The sequence below is a fragment of the Pelophylax lessonae genome, assembly GCF_965119305.1.
Source record: "Pelophylax lessonae genome assembly, chromosome: 7".
Taxonomy (NCBI): Eukaryota; Metazoa; Chordata; class Amphibia; order Anura; family Ranidae; genus Pelophylax; species Pelophylax lessonae.
The window spans coordinates 201,565,515-201,589,771 of record NC_138774.1 but is presented as its reverse complement, the minus strand read 5'-3'; the positions used below and the strand labels follow the sequence as shown (position 1 = coordinate 201,589,771).

General features: G+C 44.5%; 1 protein-coding gene across 3 annotated transcripts in view; it reads right to left on the bottom strand.

Moving 5' to 3' along the window:
• Positions 1-12,468: 12,468 nt before the first annotated feature.
• The window catches only part of CXXC1 (CXXC finger protein 1), a 43,860-nt gene continuing 32,071 nt past the window's right edge, over positions 12,469-24,257 (bottom strand). For 2 of the 3 annotated variants that reach the window (XM_082262989.1, XM_082262988.1), the window contains exons 13-14: positions 18,700-18,852; positions 12,470-13,043 (exon numbers count right to left, since the gene is read on the bottom strand). In XM_082262989.1, coding sequence (XP_082119115.1) covers positions 12,897-13,043; positions 18,700-18,852 — 300 coding nt within the window. In that variant the 3' untranslated portion in view covers positions 12,470-12,896. Of the gene's footprint in view, positions 13,044-18,699; positions 18,853-24,257 lie in introns of all 3 variants that reach the window. The other variant, XM_082262990.1, reaches the window with a different exon arrangement.

Sequence of the window (24,257 nt, the reverse complement as noted above, 5' to 3'; positions counted from 1 at the left end):
TCCTAGTGACCTACACACCTGCAGATAAGAACAAAAAGGCGGATGCACTATCACGACTAACTGAAGAAAACTACTTCGAAATCCCTTCCGTTCCTATAATACCTCACAAGCGTATTATTGGAGTTGTCCGTTCTTTGAAGGAAGAGGTTTTGCATGGTATAAGTTTGGATTTACCCCCACCACAACTAAATACCGATGCAGAAGGCTTCCTCTACTACAACGACAAACTTTACATACCACCTACCATGCGCACCAAGATCTTGGAATTATCGCATGATGTGCCTATGGCAGGACATATGGGTATGACAAAGACTCTTAATCTGATTACCAGACAATTCTGGTGGCCTGACATGAAAACATCTATACAAAAATTCGTCTCTTCATGCAATGTCTGTGCCAGGTCCAAAATTGACACTACGAGACCATCCGGTCTACTATGCAGTCTACCAATACCCAAAACTCCTTGGGAAGTTGTGTCCTTGGACTTTATAGTAGAACTACCTCCTTCCAAAGGATTTAATACCATCTTGGTGTCAGTGGACCATCTGACAAAGATGGCACATTTCATTGCTATTCGCAGACTACCTTCGTCCAAACAAACGGCAGAACTCCTGATGAAACATGTCTTTAAGTTACATGGTATCCCAAAAACTCTTCTGTCTGACCGTGGATCTCAATTTATTTCCAAGTTCTGGCAAGAACTATGTCACATACTACGAATTGAGCGGAAGCTCACTTCTCCTTACCATCCGCAGACCAACGGACAGACTGAAAGAGTCAACCAATGCATCGAGCAATATTTACGTTGTTACACTTCTTACCAACAGGATGATTGGGTGGATCTTCTCCCTCTGGCAGAATTTGCCTACAACAACGCAACCCATAGTACGACCAAGCAGAGTCCGTTCTACTTGAACTATGGGTTTCATCCCTCTATTCTTCCACCACGCATCCTTTCTTCAAATAACCCAGTAGCCTCAGACTATCTTACCCAAATAAAGGACTCTCTGGGTTTGCTTAATACTACCATTGCACACGCTCATAGTCAACAAAAGAAGTACTATGATCTTCGCAGAAGACCTTCTCCTCAGTATGCTATTGGGGACCTCGTTTGGCTCTCAACAAAAAATTTAAGACTGAAAATCCCTAGCAAAAAGCTTGGACCTCTCTTCTTGGGACCTTTCCCAATCAAGAAACTTATTGGAAAAGCTGCAGTACAGATTACATTGCCAATAGACCTCAAAATACATCCCATTTTCCATGTGTCGCTACTGAAGCCCCATGTTCCTGACCAAGGAATAAGGCCTACTATCCTCCTCCTCCTGTACAAGTTGAAGGTGGAGAAGAATATGAGATAAAAGAGATTCTGGATTCTCGTATCCACAGAAGAAAACTTCAATACTTAGTTCGATGGAAGAACTATGGGCCCCAAGACGACACCTGGCTAAACACCTCTGACATACATGCCCCTAGATTAATCCGCAACTTTCATGCGAAGTACCCAGACAAACCAGCTCCAGAGGCCTTCAGGAGCCGGCCTTAAGGGGGGGGGTACTGTAATGTTCTGGTACCTTTGGTACCCTAATTCCACTTTTCCTAAGTGTATGCGCCCCACCATTCTCTTTTGGTAAGGTGCGCATACACCTTTAAGACCGATGCTGTCATCACTGAGCGCCGCTGGAGCGGCTATTTCAACCTCCGGCGGTCTCACTCACATGTTCGTTCAACGCCGCATAATCTGCCTTGAAGCTCTCATGCTTGCAAGCATACCTCGCTATCGGAACCACGCTGCTGATCCCTGTATCCCGCTACCGGATCATCCGCTCTTGCCGAACCTCTCCTCTACTACATTGCTACTAGTGATAAGTACCCCACAGGGGAAACCTCTATAACCTTCATACTAAAGCTTACACTATCTAGCTCTGCATACTAAGGACTATTACTACATCTGCATTAACTAAGATTGCTAGCTCTTGAGCCTAATACCATCTGCTCTTGCACTGGGTTGGTCTATCCTGTATGTTCACCTGCTACTCTATCATCTGCTACCATACATGATTGCTTAACCTATCTGCATCCCTTCTGCTACTATCTTACTTTCAAGAACATTCCTTTCAAGTGTCTGTCATCTACCATCTCTACCCAACCTGTCTCTTCAGCCTATCATCACTATATTACTATGCATATAAGTCACTCTAGGAACATCTTATTGAGTGTGTGTATCTACTTGCTGAATTGAGACTATCCACACATGATGAGTCTTGGGAGTTGGGATTGGTGTCTCAGCGTTTCTCTACATGACTACTGAAGTGGAATATTTCTGCAGCTGTAAATCCACATTATACATAAAACGCAGGAGTGTTACAACCGCACATTTACGGCATGGAAAAAACCTTTACGTTTCAGGAAGAAGGAAACCCTGTTAGGGGCATCCAAAATATTTGGTGCCATGTAAAGTTTTAAAGGTGGAACCCCTGTAAATATAACCTGCGGGGAATCAGGGAGAACAGGCCCCTAAGATTTTATCTGTCTTCAATACTTAACATACGTAGATGTGACCAAAGAGCCCCCCTTAACCTCAATGCTGAGTTCCAAAAAATGGACCCCAGAGGCGCTAGCCTCAAATTATAACAATATGCCCAAATAATTTGCATTCAGGCGCTGTATAAACTCAACCAGTGAAGGCATATCAACATTCCATAGGAGGAGGAGGTCATCTATATATCTGCACCAGAAGACCAACTCAGGTCCCCTGTCAGAATAAATGACGTCCTCCTCCTTCTTGGCAATGAACAGGTTGGCCATACTTGGGGCAAATTTAGCCCCCATGGCCACTCCTCTGTTCTGAAGGTAATAAGAACCCCCAAACCAGAAGTAGTTATGGGACATTGCAAAGGTGAGTAAATTTAACACAAACTCCCTCTGGGTGGGTAGGAGGCTATCATCCCTCCGTAAAAACATATCCACTGCCTCAAAGCCATCCTGATAAAAGATGATAAAGGAAAAATGGCCACTGAGGACAGAGAAAAGGCGGAAGTGTTAAATAATTTCTCCTCTTCAGTCTTCACAAAGGAATCGGGGGGCTACACGAACCCAGCTTGTAAGGCCGAATTAAATAATACACCTCAGGAAGTGCTGCCATAGCTAACAGAGGATAGACTTAGAGCTAAACTAGAGAAACTTAACATAAATAAATCCCCGGGACCGGATGGCTTGCACCCGAGGGTTCTTAATGAGCTCAGCCAGGTGATTGCCAGACCATTATTCTTGATCTTTAAGGATAGTTTACAGACGGGTATGGTGCCAGCTGATTGGAAAAAAGCCAACGTGGTACCAATATTTAAAAAGGGGCCGAGATATATCCCGGGGAACTATAGGCCGGTCAGCCTAACATCAGTAGTCTGCAAGATTTTGGAGGGGATGTTAAGGGACCACATACAAGACTTTAGTAATGAAAACGGTATTATAAGTAGTAATCAGCATGGATTCATGAAAAATCGTTTGTGCCAAACCAATCTATTAACCTTCTACGATGAAGTGAGCTGCCACCTAGATAAAGGTAAGCCTGTGGATGTGGTGTATCTGGACTTTGCAAAGGCCTTTGACACCGTTCCCCACAAACGCTTACTGTACAAACTAAGGAAGGTAGGTATGGACCATAAGGTGAGTACCTGGATAGAGAACTGGCTCCAGGGGAGAGTACAGAGGGTGGTGATTAATGGGGAGTACTCGGTTTGGGCGGGTGTGGAAAGTGGGGTCCCCCAGGGTTCTGTCCTGGGACCAATCCTGTTTAATTTATTCATAAATGATCTGGAGGAGGGGATATCGAGTACAATCTCAGTATTTGCGGATGATACTAAATTAGGCATGCCAATATCTTCTATGCAGGATGTGGAAACCTTGCAAGCGGACCTGAACAAAATAACGGGGTGGGCAACTACATGGCAGATGAGATTTAATGTTGAAAAATGTAAAGTAATGCACTTGGGGGCCAGAAACCAGAAAGCAAGCTACTCACTGGGGGGGAACCTCTGGGTGAGTCTAGGATGGAAAAGGACCTGGGGGTACTGGTAGACAACAGGCTTGGGAGTGGCATGCAATGCCAAGCCGCCGCAAGCAAAGCCAACAGAATACTGGGTTGTATAAAAAAGGGGATTCACTCCAGAAATAAAGAGATTATTCTCCCGCTCTACAAGACTCTGGTCCGGCCACATCTGGAGTATGCTGTCCAGTTCTGGGCACCAGTCCTCAGAAAGGATGTGCTGGAACTGGAGAAAGTCCAGAGAAGGGCAACAAAAATAATTAGGGGAATGGAGGACATCAGCTATGAGGAAAGACTACAAGCACTGAACCTATTCTCTCTGGAGAAGAGACGATTGAGGGGGGATATGATATCAATGTACAAATACTGTACTGGCGACCCGAGCATAAGGAACAAACTATTCAGAGAAAGGAGATACAATAAGACACGTGGCCACTCACTAAAACTTGAGGAAAGGCGGTTTAACCTTAAAGTGCGTAAGGGGTTCTTCACTGTAAGAGCGGTAAGGATGTGGAATTCTCTTCCACAAGCAGTCGTATCAGCAGGGAGCATTGATAGTTTCAAAAAACTATTAGATGGACACCTTAAAGACCACAACATACAGGGGTATACAATGTACGGTTAAAAGCAAACACACACATACATCATAGGTTGAACTGGATGGACTGATGTCTTTTTTCAACCTCACTAACTATGTAACTATGTAACTGATGAGAGATACTGGTGTAAAGGGAGGCCAACAAGTACCCCCTTTCCACTCAATATTCAATTCTGGAGGTGACAGAATCAAGGCCACTGATGATGGACCTCCCCTAAGGATTACTAGGATTCTTGTGAATTTTGGGGAGATAATAAATAACCGGCACCCTAGGTGCTGAAGGTATCAAAAAGGACCCCTCCTTTTACTAGCCCATCATCAAACCCTCCATTGATAATGTTAGATCTTTTTTAAATTTAGCTGTGGGATTATTATGGAGGGGTACATATGTAGAAGTATCTGAAAGAATCCTGTTCATCTCTTCCAGATAAGCCGTCTTCTCCAAGACGACAATCCACCCCCCCCCCCCACCTTTTATCTGCAGGGCGAACAATAATGTCCATCCTGCCCTTTAGGGAGGCTATTTTTCCTCTTGATGATCCTTAATTTTGTCAATGTCTTAATATTAAATCTTTAAAAACTGAAATGGTTGGAGCCACATTCCCAGGGGGATTAAAGAGAGAGGCATTCGATGAACCAGAATGTCTAACTCCATTATCCACACCTTCGAATGCTCGGGGAGGTTTAGAAAGAAAATATCTTTTGATATTGATTTTCCTAACATATTTCTGTATATCCATAAACACTCCAAATTTGCTAAGAGGTTTCTCTGGGGCAAATTTGAGCCCATGATTCAAAACTAATTTTTCACTATTGCTCAGATTAAAACCTGCATCTTTCACACCCGTCTCCTTTTCTTTTCGGTGCCTCCTCCCCAGTGCTGTATCTTGGCCTAGGCCAACAAGGCCCAGGCCTAGGGCGGCACTTTGTTGGGGGGCAGCAAAAAATTTGGACTTGTTTTTGCTGCCACTGATTATTTCACTTATTTGTATAAGGACTATGGACTTTCTATTTATTATACAAATAAGTTACATAATCCTAGGATTACAATCAGTGGCAGCAAACACAAATATCTTAAAAGAACTGATGGGGCTGCACTGATATGCTGTAATGATGGTCGCTAATATGCTGCACTGATGGGCACTAATATGCTGCTCTGATGGCCACTAATGAGTTGCCAATGGTGGGTAAACTGCACTAATGGGCACTAATGAGGCTGCATTGATGAGGCTGCACTGATGGGAAAGAGGCAGCACTGATAAGCTTCACTGATGGGGCTGCACTGATATGGTGCCCTGATGGGCACTGATATGTTGCACTGATGGGCACTAATAGGCTGCACTGATGAGGGGGCACTAATAAGCTGTACTGATGGGCACTGATATGATGCACTGATGGGCTGTACTGGTGGCCACTGATGGGGCTGTACTGGTGGCCACTGATGGGGCTGCACTGATGGGCACTGATAAGGCGGCACTGATGGGCTCTGTGGTTGTTGTTTACAAATGACAGGGCGGGTCATAAACAGGAAGGAGTGTGGCCTTTACAGGAAGAGGTGGGTCATATTTCAATTAGGGGGTGCACAAGTTTAGTCAGGCCTAGGGCAGCACAAAACCTAAATACACCACAGCTCCTCCCCCCTCTGGTCCCTCTTTTGGCTCTCCCTCTATTTTGTTCTTTTGGGGGGCTTTGGGAAAAAAAACGGGGCTGTGGTGGAGGTTTTGGTTGAATTCTTTTGTAAAACTGAGGAGCTGGACTATTCCAGTCGGACTGTCCATGCCTTCAGGAGTCCTGAAGCATCCTGTATGGCACTTTTCATCCAATAGAATTTCTTCAGAGGCGTGGCTCAATGACGCAGGTACGGGTTAGTGCTCATTCAACCCTTGTTTTCTTTTCTCTGGGTTCCAAATGTTTCTTTCCCTCTATTGGTCACCTTTTATCTTACAGAATCGGTGTCTTGTCAATTGAGCATCGGAACAATGAATATATCTAAATCACTTGGGGTTTGCTTTGGTATATTGACACTATTGTACAATATGCAGCACTTGGGTTTACTCTCCACCTGTTCTTACAAGCCCGTGCTGATGATGGTGTGGGGGGGAGATGGAGGACCCTTGTGTCTTCTCTGGAATTTTACACACCGGACCTGTATAGTTTTATCACAGATTGACTATGTTAGATTTGTTCCTGTTGTACGAGCCTGACAAGTGCACCATGTATACCTGTTTATTTTTTTTATTCTGTATTTTCTTTGCCTTACATACAAAACCAAATAAACTTTTGATTATATATATATATATATATATATATATATATACATACATACACACACACACACAGTATCTCACAAAAGTGAGTACATCCCTCACATTTTTGTATTTTTATCATATATTTTAATGTGACAACACTGAAAAAATTACAGTTTGCTACAATGTAAAGTCGTGAGTGTACATATTGCAGAACTGTAAATTTGCTGTCCCTTCAAAATAGCTCAACACACAGCCATTAATGTCTAAACCGCTGGCAACAAAAGTGAGTACACCCCTAAGTGAAATGTCCAAATTGGGCCCAAAATGTCAATATTTTGTGTGGCCACCATTATTTTCCACTGCCTTATCCCTCTTGGGCATGGAGTTCACAGGTTGCCACTGGAGCCCTCTTCCACTCCTCCATGACGACGTCACGGAGTTTGTGGAAGTTAGGAAACTTTCATTCCTCCACCTTGAGGATGCTCCACAGATGCTCAATAGGGTTTAGGTCTGGAGACATGCTTGGCCACTCCATCACCATTACCCTCAGCTTCTTTAGCATGGCAGTGGTCGTCATGGAGGTATGTTTGGGGTCATTATCATGTTGGAATACTGCCCTGCGGCCAAGTCTTCAAAGGGAGGGGATCATGCTCTGCTTTAGTATGTTACAGTACATGTTGGCATTTATGGTTCCCTCAATGAACTGTAGCTGCCCAGGGCCAGCATCACTCATGCAGCCCCAGACCATGACACTCCCACCACCATGCTTAACTGTAGGCAAGACACACTTGTCTTTGTACTCTTCACCTGGTTGCCGCCACACGCTTGACATCTGAACAAAATAAGTTTATTTTAGTCTCATCAGACCACAGGACATGGTTCCAGTAATCCATGTCCTTATGCCTCGTACACACGTGCAGATTGTCGGCCGAACGATCGGCCGTCTTTTGTCCAAGGTCTGTCGTGTCTGTTGAAAACTGCAAAAGACTGCACACGAATATTGTCGGCCAACAACAGCCGACTGCAGAAGTGATGTCATGTGATGGTTCACTTTCCTTGTCTTTTTTCTTTTCTGAGCATGCCCAGTCTTGCAAATCTGCTGTCTGTCGGCCGAATTCTGTACTGACTGGCGAACAATCGGCCGTTCTGGTGTCGGCATACAAAAATTTTAATGCTTGCACGACAGATTCTGTTCGGCTGAAAGTGCGCTGTCGGAAGCATCATATTAACAAGCCGAAAATCGGCCGATCGGTCGTCGGCCGAATCTTTTCGGCCGACAATCTGCACGTGTGTACGAGGCATTAGTCTGCTTGTCTTCAGCACCCTGTTTATGCGCTTTCTTGTGCATCATCATTAGAAGAGGCTTCCTTCTGAGACAACAGCCATGCAGAACAATTTAATGCAGTGTGAGGCGTATGGTCTGTGCACTGACAGGCTAATCACCACCCCTTCAACCTCTGCAGCAATACTGGCAGGACTTATACATCTATTTTCCAAAGACAACCTCTGGATATGATGCTGAGCACATGCACTCAACTTCTTTTGTCAACCATGGCGAGGCCTGTTCTCAGTGAAACCTGTCCTGCTTAACCGCTGTATGGTCTTGGCCACCATGCTGCAGCTCAGTTTCAGGGTCTTGGCAAACTTCTTATAGCCTAGGCCAGTGATGGCGAACCTTGGCACCCCAGATGTTTTGGAACTACATTTCCCATGATGTTCATGCACCCTGCAGTGTAGCTGAACATCATGGAAAATGTAGTTCCAAAGCATCTGGGGTGCCATGGTTTGCCATCACTGGTCTAGGCCGTCTTTATGTAGAGCAACATTTCTTTTTTTTCAGATCCTCAGAGAGTTCTTTGCCATGAGTTGCCATGTTGAACTTCCAGTGGCCAGTATGAGAGAGTGAGAGCAATAACACCAAATTTAACACACCTGCTCCCAATTCACACATGAGACCTTGGCTTGACAAAATGGCTAATTGGGCCCAATTACTCACTTTTGTTGTCAGTGGTTTAGACATTAATGGCTGTGTGTTGAGTGATTTTGAGGGGACAGCAAATTTGCACTGTTATACAAGCTGTATACTCACTACTTTACATTGTAGCAAGTGTCACACACACACACACACACACACACACACACACACATATATGTTTGAGGATTGAAAGGAAATTTCTAGCAAAAAATACTGATTTAAACTCGTAAACAAAAAATGCCAGAAAAGGCTTGGTCTTCAAGTGGTTAACATAATAATATAATGCAGTTAGCATTGTTCTGCAGTAATAGGTAGCAATCATTTTTCACTTTCAGGTGTTTAGCATAATGTGAGCATTACAAGTTCTGACTGATTCTTGTGGAATACCAATCCTTACACTTTACTTTTCACCTTACAGAAAACCTCTGCTTTGTCAATGCTGTAATGCCTGTTCCATATACCTTCCCTTATCTCCTCTGCCACTCCATTCAGTCACCATGACTAAGCTCCAACTAGAGCTAATTGGCCCTTACACAGGACTTCCTTTGCATGCTCCTGGCTGCTGAATAGAGGGGCTGGGCAGTTAAGGAAAAGTATGTGCAGGTGGGTAAAAAAACAATTAAAGTGGGAGTAAACTGCAGCAAAAAAAATTGGGCTCCTGGCAGTTTAAGTCATAATATGCTAAAATGCACCGCTAGACAGACTTACCTGAAAACTAAGCCCTCCAGCAGTGTGCTGTCACCGCTCTAGGCGCTTCCCATCTTCACCAGGTGTTCCTTCTGGGTTCTTGCCATATGAATGGCCAAGCCACGATGATGTCACGGCCATGGCACGGAATTCTGAATGGACGGCACGGTCCACTCAGAGCACAGTGCGCATGCGCAGGTGATGTCACCAGCCGCATCTAAAATAAATATCTCCTAAACGGTGCACGTTTAGGAGATATTTACTGTACCTATAGGGTAAGCCTTATTATAGGCTTACCTATAGATAAAAATCAACAAAGGGAGTTTACTCCCACTTTAAAGTGAACCCACTTCCATGCCCTGCATGGGAACAGCACAGGTTTGATTTCAACAGGATAATGTTTTTATGCTTCAAAAGATCACATTTTAAAAATTCTATAATAGGCATAATTTAAAGAAAAAGGGCAAGGATTAAAATACAAATACATTAAAAAGGATAATAATAGTATTGTTGTCATTAGTGGAAGTAAAGTAACTATGTTTGTTCCCCTTTTTTCTTATTTGTTTTTCTCCTGGAAACAGCTCATTGCGGGTTAGTTCTGCAGCACTGTAATACCATTGCATAGTAAAATTTCAAACTGTAATACTATTTCCTCTTCAAAGCACTGTAGACTAGGAAATGAATGTGCGTACTCTGGTAAGGGCTTGTGCACATTGGCTACAGGCTCTGAAGTAGGTTGAATGCAAATGCTACGACCTGCTTTTGTCTCACTAAGACCTGGTTCACACTGGTACGGCTTTGAAATCGCATTGAAGTAGTAGTACTTCAGTGCGATTTCAAAGCTGCAGATCAGTGCCAATTTCATTGCAGCTTGTAACGTCATTTAACCGGTTGCCGACCGCCGCACGACTATATACTGCGGCGGTCAGCCCCGGCCAGGCAGAGTGACGTATGGATACGTCACTCGCCTGTCACTGACTTGCGAGCCAATTGCCGGCGGGCGCGCACCCGCCGAGGCACGCGCCCGCCGCGGCTCGTTCACAGACAAGTCAGTGCGTGTGACCGGCGGACTCGATGTCCACCGGTCACACTACGATCGCTCCTGTAAAGGGAGAAAGGCGGAGCGGCTTATGTAAACAAGCCGCCCGTCATTCTCCCTGGTGTAAAAATGAAGATCAGACGGTTCTATTATGTAGAACTGTTGATCTTTGTTTTTACACCAATAGCAATGTCCCTGCACAGTTAGAAGCACGCCCCTAGGACACACTTAACCCCTCCCTGTCCAATAAAGTTAACCCCTTCCCTGCCAGTGTCATTTTTGCAGTAACAGTGCATATATATAGCACTGATTACTGCAGTAATGTCACTGATAACCCCAAAAGTGTCAAAAATGTCAGTCAAGGGTCCGATCTGTTCGCCGCAATGTCGCAGTCCCGCAAAAAAAAAAAAATCGCAGATCGCCGCCATTACGCGTTAAAAAAAAAAACACCAAAAATGACAAAAATCTTTCCCTTTGTTAGTAAACGCGATAACTTTTGCGCAAACCAATCAAAATATGCTTTTTGCGATTTTTTTTACCAAACATATGTAGCATAAAACAAATTGGCCGAAAATGTTAAAAAATTTTGATTTTTACATTTTTTTTGGGGGGAATTTCATATAAAAAAAATGTGAAAAATATTGTTATTTTTGCAAAATTGACGCTCTTTTTTTGTTTATAGCGCATGATCAAAAAATCGCACAGGTGATCAAATACCACCAAAAGAAAGCTCTGTTTGTGGGAAAAAAAGGACGTCAAATCCGTTTAGGTACAGCGTCGGACGACCGCGCAATTGTCCGTTAAAGTCACGCAGTAAAAAATCGCAAAAAACCCCCTGGTCTTTTAGCAGCCAAATCCTCCGGGGCTTAAGTGGTTAACAGAAGTCTATGCAAGTCGCAATAAAAATGGAAAAAGTAGTGCAGGAACCTTTTTCATAATCACTGCATCATGCCGGCAATGGGGTGCGGTTGTCATGCAATTTGGAACTGTCAAACCGCATGACAAACTGCACCAGTGTGAACCATGGCTGAGCTACCTAAAGTGTATCTTAACCCAAAACCAAAAATGTAATCTATTGGAGCTTACAAAGTCCTTGGTGTGATGGCTACATTTGTTTTCTTCTTTTTCAAGCTCCTTTTGCTTTATTTCCACCTGGTGATCCTGCAAATAAATCTCTTCCTGTCCCGGGGGGATGTATACATCACTCCTTCATAAGTCCTTTACTGGATCTGTGGAGGGAGCCATGGTTGTCACCCTATGCTGCTCTCCTGATATGGACTACAAACATGTCTGTATCTGTTCATCCCTGTTACATGGAGAGCAGGGCAATTGGTGGCTTATGGAAGAGAGCTAGGAAGGAAGATACTCTACAGTGCAGCTCACAGGACACTGCCTTTTTGGCAAGAACAACAAGCATTTTCTGTATTTGCTGAAAAGGTTCTTGTAGCAAAAATAAAAATGAATGCAGCAACCACATCTAGGGAATGTTAAACTGCATTATATTTCATTTTTGTTCCTGGGTTTAGTTATCCTTATAGATTACCTTGGTAGTTTCTTTTGGTTACTGCTGAATTGTATTTGCATACATACTGAGTTGTATGGCCATATACACAAGCATTTACCACCCGATTTCATTGTGCTGTATGGTTACGTAATGCAATTCCATATTACAGTCATTCCCTCTGCCTGCTCTTTGGATTACCATTACATCATCACAATAACAATATCCACCCTGAGCTCTTTTCTGTAGATATTCATATAACAAGCCTGATTTCAGTTTTAAGCTAACATGTGACATTGGGGAAATACAGATTTTAGGCAGTTTTCTTGGCTGAATTAAAAAAAAAAAGCTTTCATGGGATTTAAAGGAATAAATAAGCGAATACATATTTGCATGGAGTGGTCTATTAAAAAAAAAATAACAGATTCAAATTCCATAAAATACAAGACACGTTAATGTGGAAAACTGTAGTTGAAAATCTCTCAGCTAGTGTATTCTAATAAAGAGCCAACTGGAACACCCGTGAAATTATTCTAGGCAGACCACAAAATCAATCCTCTGTGCGCTTCAACGCAGTCTATGAGAATGAAAGATCCTGTTTAAAAATGGCTGATAAAAGACCATCATGTTCCATCATGTACATAAACGATGTGAGATAAAACACATGAAAAATTCAGGACAAACTGCAGTCTCTTTAAACACCAGCTCAGCACATTTTTTTTTTATAAAAATTTAAAGAAATATCAGTTTTTAATACAAAGCCCTCTCTCCCTTTGTGGAGAGAAGATATGGAAGCTTCTCAGCCTCAGCGTTCAGTGTGAGTGCGCAGGTCTGTGGTCACAGGGTCGTGCTGAATCGTTTGGTGTAACATGAGAGCTAAGAGTCCGGCTCGGTTGGTCATGGCCATTCGGACGTTGCGCTCTTGTTCAAAGAGTTCATCCAGTTTGTACCACTAAAAGGACACAAAAAAAGAAGATTCTGTGTAAGAAAATCTGGTCAAGTAATAGGGGATCCTTTTTATACTTTAAAATTATTTTCATGTTATTAAAGTGGAGTTCCAGGCAAACCATTTTTTAACACATTGTATTAAGTGAAGGAGGGTTAGAACCTTAGCCCAGTTTTTGGTAACCACCTGTTTGGAGAAATCCTCTCACAATCTCTGTGATCATTGAGAATCGCAAACGGGTTCATCGCAAACTAGCACATTATGTGAAACTTACCTCAAAATGAAGCCCTTCAGAGGTGTGCTGTCACCACTGAAGGCGCTCCCACCTTCACCTATATTCCTTCCGGGTTTGCGGACCCTGGCCGTGTGAGTGGCCTGAGCCGCGATAACGTCACTCCCGCAAATGCGCGCAGGAGCCGCCATTTACGGCACAGGACTCTGAAGGAGCGGCACAGGTATGCCGTTCCTACAGAGCGCATTTGCCAGTGACGTCATTGGGTGCATCTACAGTAAATATCTTCTACACGGTGCACGTTTAGGAGATAGTTACAGTACCTATAGGTAAGCCTTAATATAGGCTTACCTATAGGTAAAAATCATGCATGGGAGTTTACTCCCACTTTAAAGCTCAGTATTTAGAGGCAGGGAAGAAAAGCCCTTCTGTTTTGCTCCTAGACGCTAGTAAAAAAAAAAACACTCAAAATTAGCATTATTCTGACAAAAGCACTGCCATTTTTTTTGAGCCTATACCATTAGGAGGAAGGTTAGCAATGGCAGCCTCCATATTTCCCTTAGCACAGATCTCTTTTATAACTAAAATGTTAGAGAAAGGCATAAAAGAGAAAAAAAATTAAAAAATTCCTCCTTCAGAAAAACTGGAATTTTTGACTTACAATAAAATCTATTTCTCTGATGTTCATTGACGGACACAGCACCCACCCCTCACCCCCCTTCATAACCACTGGGTTATTATACTGCCCCCTACAGGAGCAGGTAGCAAAAAAGAATCTGGCAACACCTATGGGCAGTCCCAGGGGGTATACTCCCTTTGCTATAGGTACTCAGTTTAGTTACAAGCAGGGTCAGAAGAATTACAACTCCACAGAGGGGTGGGTGCTGTGTCTGTCATTGAACATCAGAGAAATGGATTTTACAGTAAGTCAAAAATCCCATTTTCTCTCTCGCTCATTGACAGACACAGCTCCTGATCCTTATAACCATTGGGATGTCCCAAAGCAGTGTTAAACATGAGGGGTGGGAACAGCAAAAAAATTCCCAAGGCTAAACAGTAGCCAACCAGACAACAACAGCTCAACCAAAAAGCTGGAGCCCACCTGAAAAAACCAATACACCCTCAAATAGGATTAGGTCCTCTAAACAACAGCCTGGGAAACCTTGCAGCCAAAAAAAACACCCGCAGATGCCGACACATCCACTTTATAAAACGTTGTGAAAGTGTGCACCAACGACCAGATGGCCGCCTTGCATACCTGCGTCACTGGCGCCTGATGACGGAAAACCCAGGACGCACTAAGCGCCCGAGTAGAGTACACCTTGACAAGGAAATTAGGAACCTGACCCCTGATGGAATAGGCCTGAAAAACCGTCTGTCTGATCCATCTGGAAATGGTTGCAGAGGAAGCGGACAACTCTTTCCAAGGCCCATCCGTTAGCACAAATATTAAGTCTGACTTCCTAAAAGACTCTGTAGCTGCCAAGTACACCCTAATTGCATGGACCACACCCAAGGTAATTTCCTTTGGATTTTTAGGCCTGGGACACAGGGAAGGCAACACAATGTCTTCATTCAAATGAAAATCAGAGACAACCTTTGGAAGGAACGATGGACAAGGGCGAAGAACCACCTTATCTCTGTAAATCACCAGGTAAGGTGAATGACAGGATAATACCGCCAGTTCTGACACCCTGCAAGCAGAGGTAACAGCCACCAAAAAGGACACCTTCTGAAACAGCGTAAGCAGGGGAATCTCCCAAAGGTTCTTCTAGAAAGGCTTCTGGAAGACCAAAAGCACCAAATTGAGGTCCCAAGGCGGCAACGGAGATAGCACTGGAGAAACCAAAATGACAGACACTCGGAAGAAAGGTAAGCACCAGGGAGTGTGTGGCCAAGGATCGTTGTAAGAAGACCGCCAAAGCCGCCACCTGGCCCTTAATGGTACTCAAGGCCAATTTCTGTTCAGCCTCCTGTTGAAGGAAGGTCAAGATCTGAGCCACCGAGAAGGAGTGAGGATGAACTTCAAGAGACTCACACCACGCAATTTACATCTTCCACGTACGATGGTAGATCTTCCTAGAAGTAGATTTCCTACCTTTAACAGCAAAGGAATCACCGACTTAGATAAACCTCTTATCCTTCAGCACCTGGCGTTTAACAGCCAAGTTGTCAAAGCCAGCAACTATTAAGCAGGATGGAGGATTGGTCCCTTGGGACAGCAGATCCTCCCTTAGAGGAAGCCTCCAAGGAACGTCAAGAGACCAGCCGCACCAGATCGGTGTACCAAGCCCGGCGAGGCCAGTCCGGATCCACTAAGATGGCTAAAATTCCTTCTACATCGAACTTGCGTAGAAGTTTTGGCAGAAGCTTGAGAGGAGGTAAGCCGTAAATCAGACGATACTGACCCCACAGGACCACAAGCAAGTCTGTGGCATCTGCCAGAGGATCCAGTGACCTAGCCACAAACCTCTGCACCTTGAGTCAAGATGCCAACAGATCCACCTCAGGGGTGCCCCACCGGAGACACAACTGATGAAACGCCTCCGAATAAAGGGACCACTTCCCTTGGTCGACCACCTGCCGACTGAGGTAGTCCGCCTGCCAGTTTTCCACCCCGGGAATGTGTACGGCGGAAAAGGCTGGAACGAACCGTTCTGCCCACCTTAGAATGCCGGCTACCTCCAGACCAGCCAGGACACTTTTTGTGCCCCCCCTGGTGATTGACATAAGCAACGGCCGTGGCATTGTCCGATTGAATGCGCACTGGACATCCCTGAAGATGATCTGTCCAATGGTCCAGACACAGTCTGATCACTCTGAGTTCCAATACATTGATCGGTAGTCTGGACTCTTCCAGTGTTCAGATCTCCTGAGCATAATGTTTGCCAAGGACGCCCCCCCCCCCAGGCGGACAGGCTGGCATCCGTGGTGATCACTGTCCAATACAAGGGGAGGAAAGATTTTCCCAGACGAAGTGCCGGAGAACGAAGCCACCATATCAGGGACTCTTTCGTTCCCCAGCTCAGCCGAATCTGATTGTCCAGAGACTGGGAAGTTTTGTCCCATTTGGCCAGAATCTCCCTTGCAGGGACCTCGTGTGGAACTGTGCAAATGGAACCGCCTCAAAAAGGTAGACACCATCAGGGCCAGCACCCACATGCAAGTCTGGAGGGATGACCATCTGCTGAATTGCAGCCCGCCATTTCTAGAGTTTGTCCAGAGGAAGGAGCACTCTGGCAAGGCTGAGTCCAGAGTCGGACCCAGATAGTCCAGCTTTGTGGACGGAACCAGAGCAGACTTCTGGAAATTCAGAATCCAGCCAAACTCTCGCAGAGTTCATATGGTGATTTCCAGGTTGTCCACCGGAGCAGTAGGAGACTCCACTTGCAGAAGGTCATCGTCCAAGAAGCCCAGTACCGCGATCCCCAGTTGGCGTAACAAAGCTAGCACCGGGGCTAACACTTCTGTGAAGACCCGAGGAGCAGAGGCGAGACCAAAGGGTAACGCCACAAACTGATAATGCTCCTCTCCCATGGCGAAGCGCTGGTGACCAGCACATATTGGAATGTGAAGGTAAGCATCCTTGATGTCGATAGAGGCAAGAAAATCCCACTGATGCAGGGATGCCACCACAGTGCGAATGGACTCCATTTTGAACTTCTGCACCCGCACAAAGCAGTTCAGCACCTTGAGGTCAAGAATTGGACGCACCTTGCCTTCCCTCCAGGGAATTGTAAACAGGTTTGAGTAAAAACCCTGAAAACGTTCCAAAGTCGGACCCGGGACAATCACCCCTTGAAAAGAACCTTGCCTGGGGACAAGAACGAAACTCGTTCTTGTAGTCGGGCCGAATTACTTAGTGGACCCACTTGTCTTATACCAGGGAAGTCCAGGGGTCCGGGAACCAGCGAAGACATCCCCCCACCCCCGATATGGGTGGGGGCGCACCTTCATGCAGAAGGAGCCTTGTCTGCGGGTCTGGAGAAGCCCGCTCTCGGCTTGCCAGACCAGGTTTCATATGGACCTTCAAGAGGAGGCCCTGAAAGGCTTCGAGCCCTTGTCAGTCGACCCCGAGGGACGAAAAAACTTCTTATGAGCCGAGAAGGAGGGCCCACGTCTAGACGAGGTTCCTTGCCCTTAGTAGCCTGTGGAAAAAAGGTACTCCTCCCCTGTGAGACCTTTAATGATGTCATCCAGGGTAGCTCCAAACAGGCAATCTCCTTGAAAGGGAAGATCAGTTAAGGCCTTTTTAGAAGTCTGGTCAGCAGACCAGCATTTGAGCCAAAAGACATGCAGAAGGACCACTGCCGAGACAGAGAGCCAAGCCACTAGGGGAGCCGCATCCAAAGAGGCATCACAGATAAACTGCAGCCCCTGGACCAGCTGGTCTGCCAGCTCAGCAAAGGCAGGGGGGAGCTGTTCTCCCTCCAGGTTACGGTGTAAAAGCTTATCCTGCTCGGCCAGAGTTTGTGACACTAGGACAATGGTGAATACCAGCCTCAGTGCCGAACCAGCCAGAGTGTACATACTGTGGGCTACAGCCTTTGCCTTCCTGTCAGCCGAATCCTTAAAGTCTGGGGACTCTTCAACCGGAATCATGGTTGCCTTGTTCAATCTGGAAACCAGAGGTTCCACCACCGGTTGAACAGTCCACTTCTTAATAAGGGACTCCTCATAGGGGAAATGCCTAGAAAATCGCTTAGGGAGCCCAAGAGGACGCTTTGGTCGCCCCCCTCTTTAGCGACAATTTTTTCAAAATAGGCGGGGAAAGGAACACCTTTGCCACTCTGGATGGCAAAAGGGAACCTGCGCCTCTGGAGAGAGAGAGAGAGAGACAGAAAGAGAGAGAGAGAATACCCCCTGGGACTGCCCATAGACATAGGCAGATTATTTTTCTGCCTAGTGTCCTACTCCTGTAGGGGGCAGTATAACTCAATGGTAAGGAAGATCAGGAACTGTGTCCGTCAATGAACGAAAGAGAAAAATGATTTTGCCTAGTGGTGGTGTAAATGGCATCCTTTCATAAAGAAGTATTTTGATGTCCAAACTTCTTATAGGCAGAGCTTGAAACCCCAGAGACACATTCTGTCCCTACGATAAATAAGGCATTCTTTACAAAGGTTTCAAGAGAGAATGTCCTCTTTTTGCACTGTGGAGAATGAGTAAGTACAGATAGGCATACAGGTTTTCAGACTTCTTTGGTTATCTATGCTTTACAATTCCTTTAGAATTCTATTAAGTGGTCATATAGCATTTGACAACTCATTGTTTAGTAGGGGTTAATGAACACACTGGAACTCTTACAAAACATGTACTTTCAGGGTTTTTTATTAAGTGATGGATAGGGTTTTGAGGTTTATTGCTCATGTACGTGAAGCCTTACAGAAACAAAGACATTTAATACACTGCAAATCAAAGGATACGTACCACACGGACGCGTTCTAAATCCACCTCAGCGCGGCGCAGTTTCTCCCAGCAGTAGTGCCTGTTACATTTCCTCTTTGGAACTCTACAGAAATCACCTGTCAACTCAAAGACATCTTTTGTCATGGGACAGCCACACACTTCGTCTGCTGGCACCTGATAACAGAACAGAGAAAGCAGTTGTCACTTGACTTGATACAAATCTGAGCCTGCACGTTTATAAACTAAGACAGCAATATATTTGTTTTCATTCATTTTCATAATGCAGTCTTTTTTTCTTTTTTTACTATAGCATCTTTGCTTAACCACCTATAAACTGGGCACTTTTACCCCCTTCCTGCCCAGTCCAGTTTTCAGCTTTTAGCCCTGTCACACTTTTAATGACAATTGCGCGGTCATGCCACACTGTACCCATATTCAATTTGTATCATTTGTTTCCCACAAATAGAGCTTTCTTAAGTGCTAAACAAATAAAAAAAGAAATAAATAAAAGTTTCTTCGTTTATGGTATAAAATGTTATTAATAAGTATGTTTTCTCCTTCACTGACGGGCACTGATGAGGCAGCACTGACGGGTGATTATGAGATGGCACTGATGAGGAGGCACTAATATGCAGCATGGATAGGCAGCACTGATGAGGAGGCACTGACAGGCATTACTGATGGGCACTGATTGGCATCTGTGGTGGGCACCTCTGATGGGTGCTGCGCTGATAATCAATGCACTGATTTTTAGTGCAGACCCCCTCCCGTCAGGAGAGCCGCTGATCAGCTCTCCTCTGCTCGCACCTTGTCAGTGCAAACGGAGGAAAGCCTCCTTCCTAAGTTACTGCTGTGATCAGCTGTGACCAATCATTGTAAAGAGCCTACGTCAAAGGCTCTTTGCCAAGATCAGATGAGGTGTGTGGGAGCAACATCACTGCCCTGGACCCCCCCGGGGGCACGCACAAGCGGCTGTTCCTGCTGAATGTCATATGACACCAAGTCAGGATAACTGATCCCCTGCTCGGCTGTCATTCTGCTATAGGCTGGGCGGGATGTGATTAAGAAACCCTGAATAGTGTGCACCAACGATGCAAGGTTTACAGAGAAAGTACATCAAAAGAAATATGCCTGCAAAACTTTTCTGATTGAAGCATCATACGGCCCCATCTGAACACAGTAAGAAGAAAAGGGGAGGAGCCATTGCTATGATGTTTTCAGTTCTGTAAGTAAATTTCAGCTTGAGCCGCTTAGTTCTGTAAACAACAGTCTTTTCAACAATCAAATAAGGGGAGTATAGAAAAGGGAGCCTAATAGAAATTATTGAATCCAACGGTATCACAATACTATGTGCTTCTGTGTTTCCTTTATCCTTTTTCACCACTTTTTAGACATACTTCCCATACTACAAGACAAGTTCTTAGAACTGTCATGGTAGATATCAGTTGCGCCTTTAATATGGGTTCACACTATTGCAATGTCAGATATCGCATGTGACTCGCACCGCATTGCTGTGCAGATCAAATGCAATGTCTGTGCGATGCAAATTCAGCCATACAGATTGTATGAATGAATTTGCATCGCATTTGGACAAAAATGGTGCAGGACCCTTTTTTTGGTCTGCATTGGAATTGGATTACAAGGGTGTTCACACCCATGCGATCCGATTCCTGCACCATTTGACAGTTCACAGTGTCCAAACTGGGGGTGTCATTAACTTTGTATTGACACCACCAGCAGTTCGCATAGGGCAGTGTGAGCTGCCAGCGAGACATGCAATTCAGGAACCTGCACTGGTTCCCACATCGCAATAGTGTGAACCCAGCCTCAAAGCGTATTATTTACCCAAAATAACGACAAACCTCCCTCTCTAAAAATCTGTCAGCTCCTATGCTGATGATGTCTCCTGAATTGAAACCCTTCTTTTCCTTGAAGCTGAACATTGCATCGTCTGGCCACTATTTAAATGTTCAGTTGCCATGGTTCTGCATGTAATCAGCTAAGACACCAGCCATACGAGGACTGAAAAGTTCAGTTGAGAGCTGACATAATCACACTGGCAATAGAGAGAGTTTTCAACAGCGGCATACCTTGATTGTAACAGTTTTAGAATATAGTTAAAGCAGTTCCTAGAAATAATAAGAGCGTTAAAGATACTCTTTCGAAATCTATCTTGCATTAGTGTGAAAAATGGCGGAACAAGCAACAGATTTATATACGTGCCAGCAGGGCTTTTTTTTTCTCAGAAAATAGGTGCAGATACTTACATCCCCTTTACCAACCCAAATGGATGGGCATGGTCAGCAACAAATGACACTTAGGCCGTGGTATTTTAACGATGCTCAATTGGTACTAAGCGGCCCAAAGTGTGCCAAGAAAATATCCCCCGCACCATTACACCACCAGCCTAAACCGTTGATTGAAGTCAGGATGGATCCATGCCTTCATTTTGTTTACGCCAAATTATGATCCTACCATATGAATGTCGCAGCTGACCAGGCAACGCTTTTCCAATCTTCTATTATCCAATTTGTGGCCTGTGCCAACTGTAGCCTCAGTTTCCTGTTCTTAGGAGGCAGGAGTGGCCCCCAGTGTGATCTTCTGCTGCCATAGCCCATCTGATTCAAGGTTCGATGAGTTGTGCGTTCAGAGATCGAATTCTGCACACTTTGGTTGTAACGAGTGGTTATTTGAGTTACTGTTGCCTTTCTATCATCTCAAACCAGTCTGCCCATTCTCCTCTGACATCAACAAGGCATTTCCCTCCACACAACTGGATATTTTCTCTTTTTCAGACCGTTCTCTGTAAACCCTAGAGATGGTTGCGCGTGAAAATCCCAGTAGATCAGCAGTTTTTGAAATACTCACACCAGCCCGTCTGGCACCAACAACCATGCCACATTCAAAGTCACATAAATCCCCTTTCTTATCCATTCTGATGCTCGGTTTGAACTTCAGCAATTCGTCTTTGCCACTTCTAGATGCCTAAATTGATTGAGTTGCTGCCATGTGATTGGCTGATTAGCAATTTGTGTTAATAATCAACTGAAAAGGTGTACCTAATAAACTGGCCGTTGAGTGTGCATCAACAATAAATGACTAGTCAGTGAGGACAGGGTCGTGTCCGATGTGTCAGAACTCTGTTCCTTCACGTTCTGGCTAAAATAAAGCCGCACATGTCGATAAGGTGTGTATAAAAACATCATATCTCTGACAGCGCTGCTGCAAACTTATCTATTGTAAATACACTGTTTTACAGGCAGAGAAGCTATTTGGAGAAGTTGAGAGAGTAATCGAAAAAACACATTTCAGTAGCAGAGAAATTCTGTTGCAGAATTGCCTCAAAGATGCAACACAATAATTTCATGTGTGATGCAATCAACAATTTAAAGCGGAGTTCCACCCTAAAATTAAACTTACCTCCATCTTCTCGCTCCGGGTCACCTGAAAAAAAAAATGGATAATCGCAATTTTTTTTTTTTTTTACTTACCTGGTTTAGAAGAAAATATACTCACCTTACTTCCTCTTCCTCCCCTCGGCGGCCACGGAGATTCGTCACTTCCTGGCTTTGCAATGATTCCTGGGAGCTGAACGTCATCACTCCCAGGAATCAATGCGCCTACACCGACCCCGACGTCAGTTCCGGTGCAGGCGCCGTCATACCTTGCTAAACAGCTTCTGGGCATGCCCAGAAGCTGTGCAGGGATGACGCGCGCGCACTGGAAGTGACGGCGGGGCCGGTGCAGTGCATCGTGGGACCGAAGAAGACACAGAAGAGGATCGCGCTGGCTTCAAGCTGCCCACACCTGAGATGGCAGCGCTGGACAATACATTTTCAAGGTAAGTATTTCTTCTTGCAGATAAGTGCGACCCGAGAAAGATCAGAGGCTAGCCATTGTGGAATGCATTAGCCCTGACTGTCCCGGGGGTATTTTTATAAAAAAAAAATGTCCCAGGGTGGAACTCCGCTTTAATTAATGGAAGAGGTATTATTTACTTCTACTTCCCTTGTCACTGATATTGCGCTATTTTTTTTTTATGAATCTGCCGCAACAATAGCACCATACAATAAAAGTGTTGCAAAAAAGAACCACTTGAACTTTTCGCACTCGCCAGCACTAACAATGAAGATGTTGCAGGATTTTTGATACATTTTGTGCAAGACTTCCAAATACATACACACTACTAAACATGTATCACAAATGCCTTCTTGAATCATCCCAGTGTGTTTATAGTGAAACTTCAAGTAGAACTATGGGCAAAACTTTTTTTTTTTTTCATTTTGGATAGAACAAGGGAGGGTTATAACCCCTGTCAATTTATTTTCTGCCATCTCTGTTCCATTGCGGAGATTTCTCTTCATGTCCTGTCCCATAGCCAAACAGAAAGTGAGAGGAAATCTTTTCAAAATTAAAGGAATTTCTTGGGGACCCCCAGGTCACCAGATCTAGTGTCCCCATTGGAAGAATTCCCATCTATTACTTTTCTAGGGACACCCCAAAATTTGGGGTTTTCTTTTACTTCCATTTTTAATGATAATGGTAAACAGGACAAATAGAGAGAGGGAATCTCTTTAAAGAGGTTGTAAACCTCAGAAAAAAAAAACCTGAAAGACAAAGGCATAATGAGTTAGTGTGCATCGCATACTAGCTCATTATGAAATACTTACCTTAGAACGAAGCCCCCGCAGTGTTGCCCGCTCACCGGTGACACGGCCGACATGTTCAGCTGTCCTGCTTCCTGGTTTGCGTCCTCCGTCCATCTGATTGGCCAGAGGCGTGATGATATCACTCCCGCGCATGGGCGCTGCAGCCGCCGTTCACGGCACAGGGCTCTGAAGGAACGGCATGGGTGGCCGTTCCTTCAGAGCGCATGCGCCGATTACATCATTGGCTGTATGAAATGTAAATATCTCCTAAACGGTGCAAGTTTAGGAGATATTTACAGTACCCATAGGTAAGCCTTATTAAAGGCTTTAATATAGGTAGAAGTTATAAGAGCGGGTTTACAATCTCTTTAATGGGGACACTGACAGCAATTAAAAATGACAAACATCCATCTCCACTTTTTCCAAAACTAACAACAAACGTTTTGCCTTTAGTTATACTGTCACAATCTCACTCAACATTGACTATTTGTATTCCTTATGTTGCTAGCATTAGTAAATCTATAGGAAGGTATATCATATTTATTTGTCTTTAACTTTTTTATTCTCCATTTCTTCAGTTACCTCCTGATTCCCATCCCTAGGCAAAATATGTCATACATCCCACAGGTCTTCAGGAGGAGAGGAAGAATTTTCTTAGCTAAGCACATCTCCTGCCTACATGCCTGAGCTAAGAGCAGTTGAATTCCAGGAAATAAGTGCTGCAAGAATAATTTTACGTAAGATGGCTACTTTCAGAAATGCTAGGGGTGCTTTTTAAAGTATTTTCTCAGCAAACGAAAGAATGGAGAAGTAGATGGATGAGGGGATTTAGTTTGAATATTAAAAACTGACCAAACTTCGTTTTTGGTTTGCAGTATAGTTCCACCTTGGTCATTGATAAAACCGCTTTAACACTTTGATATTCAGGAA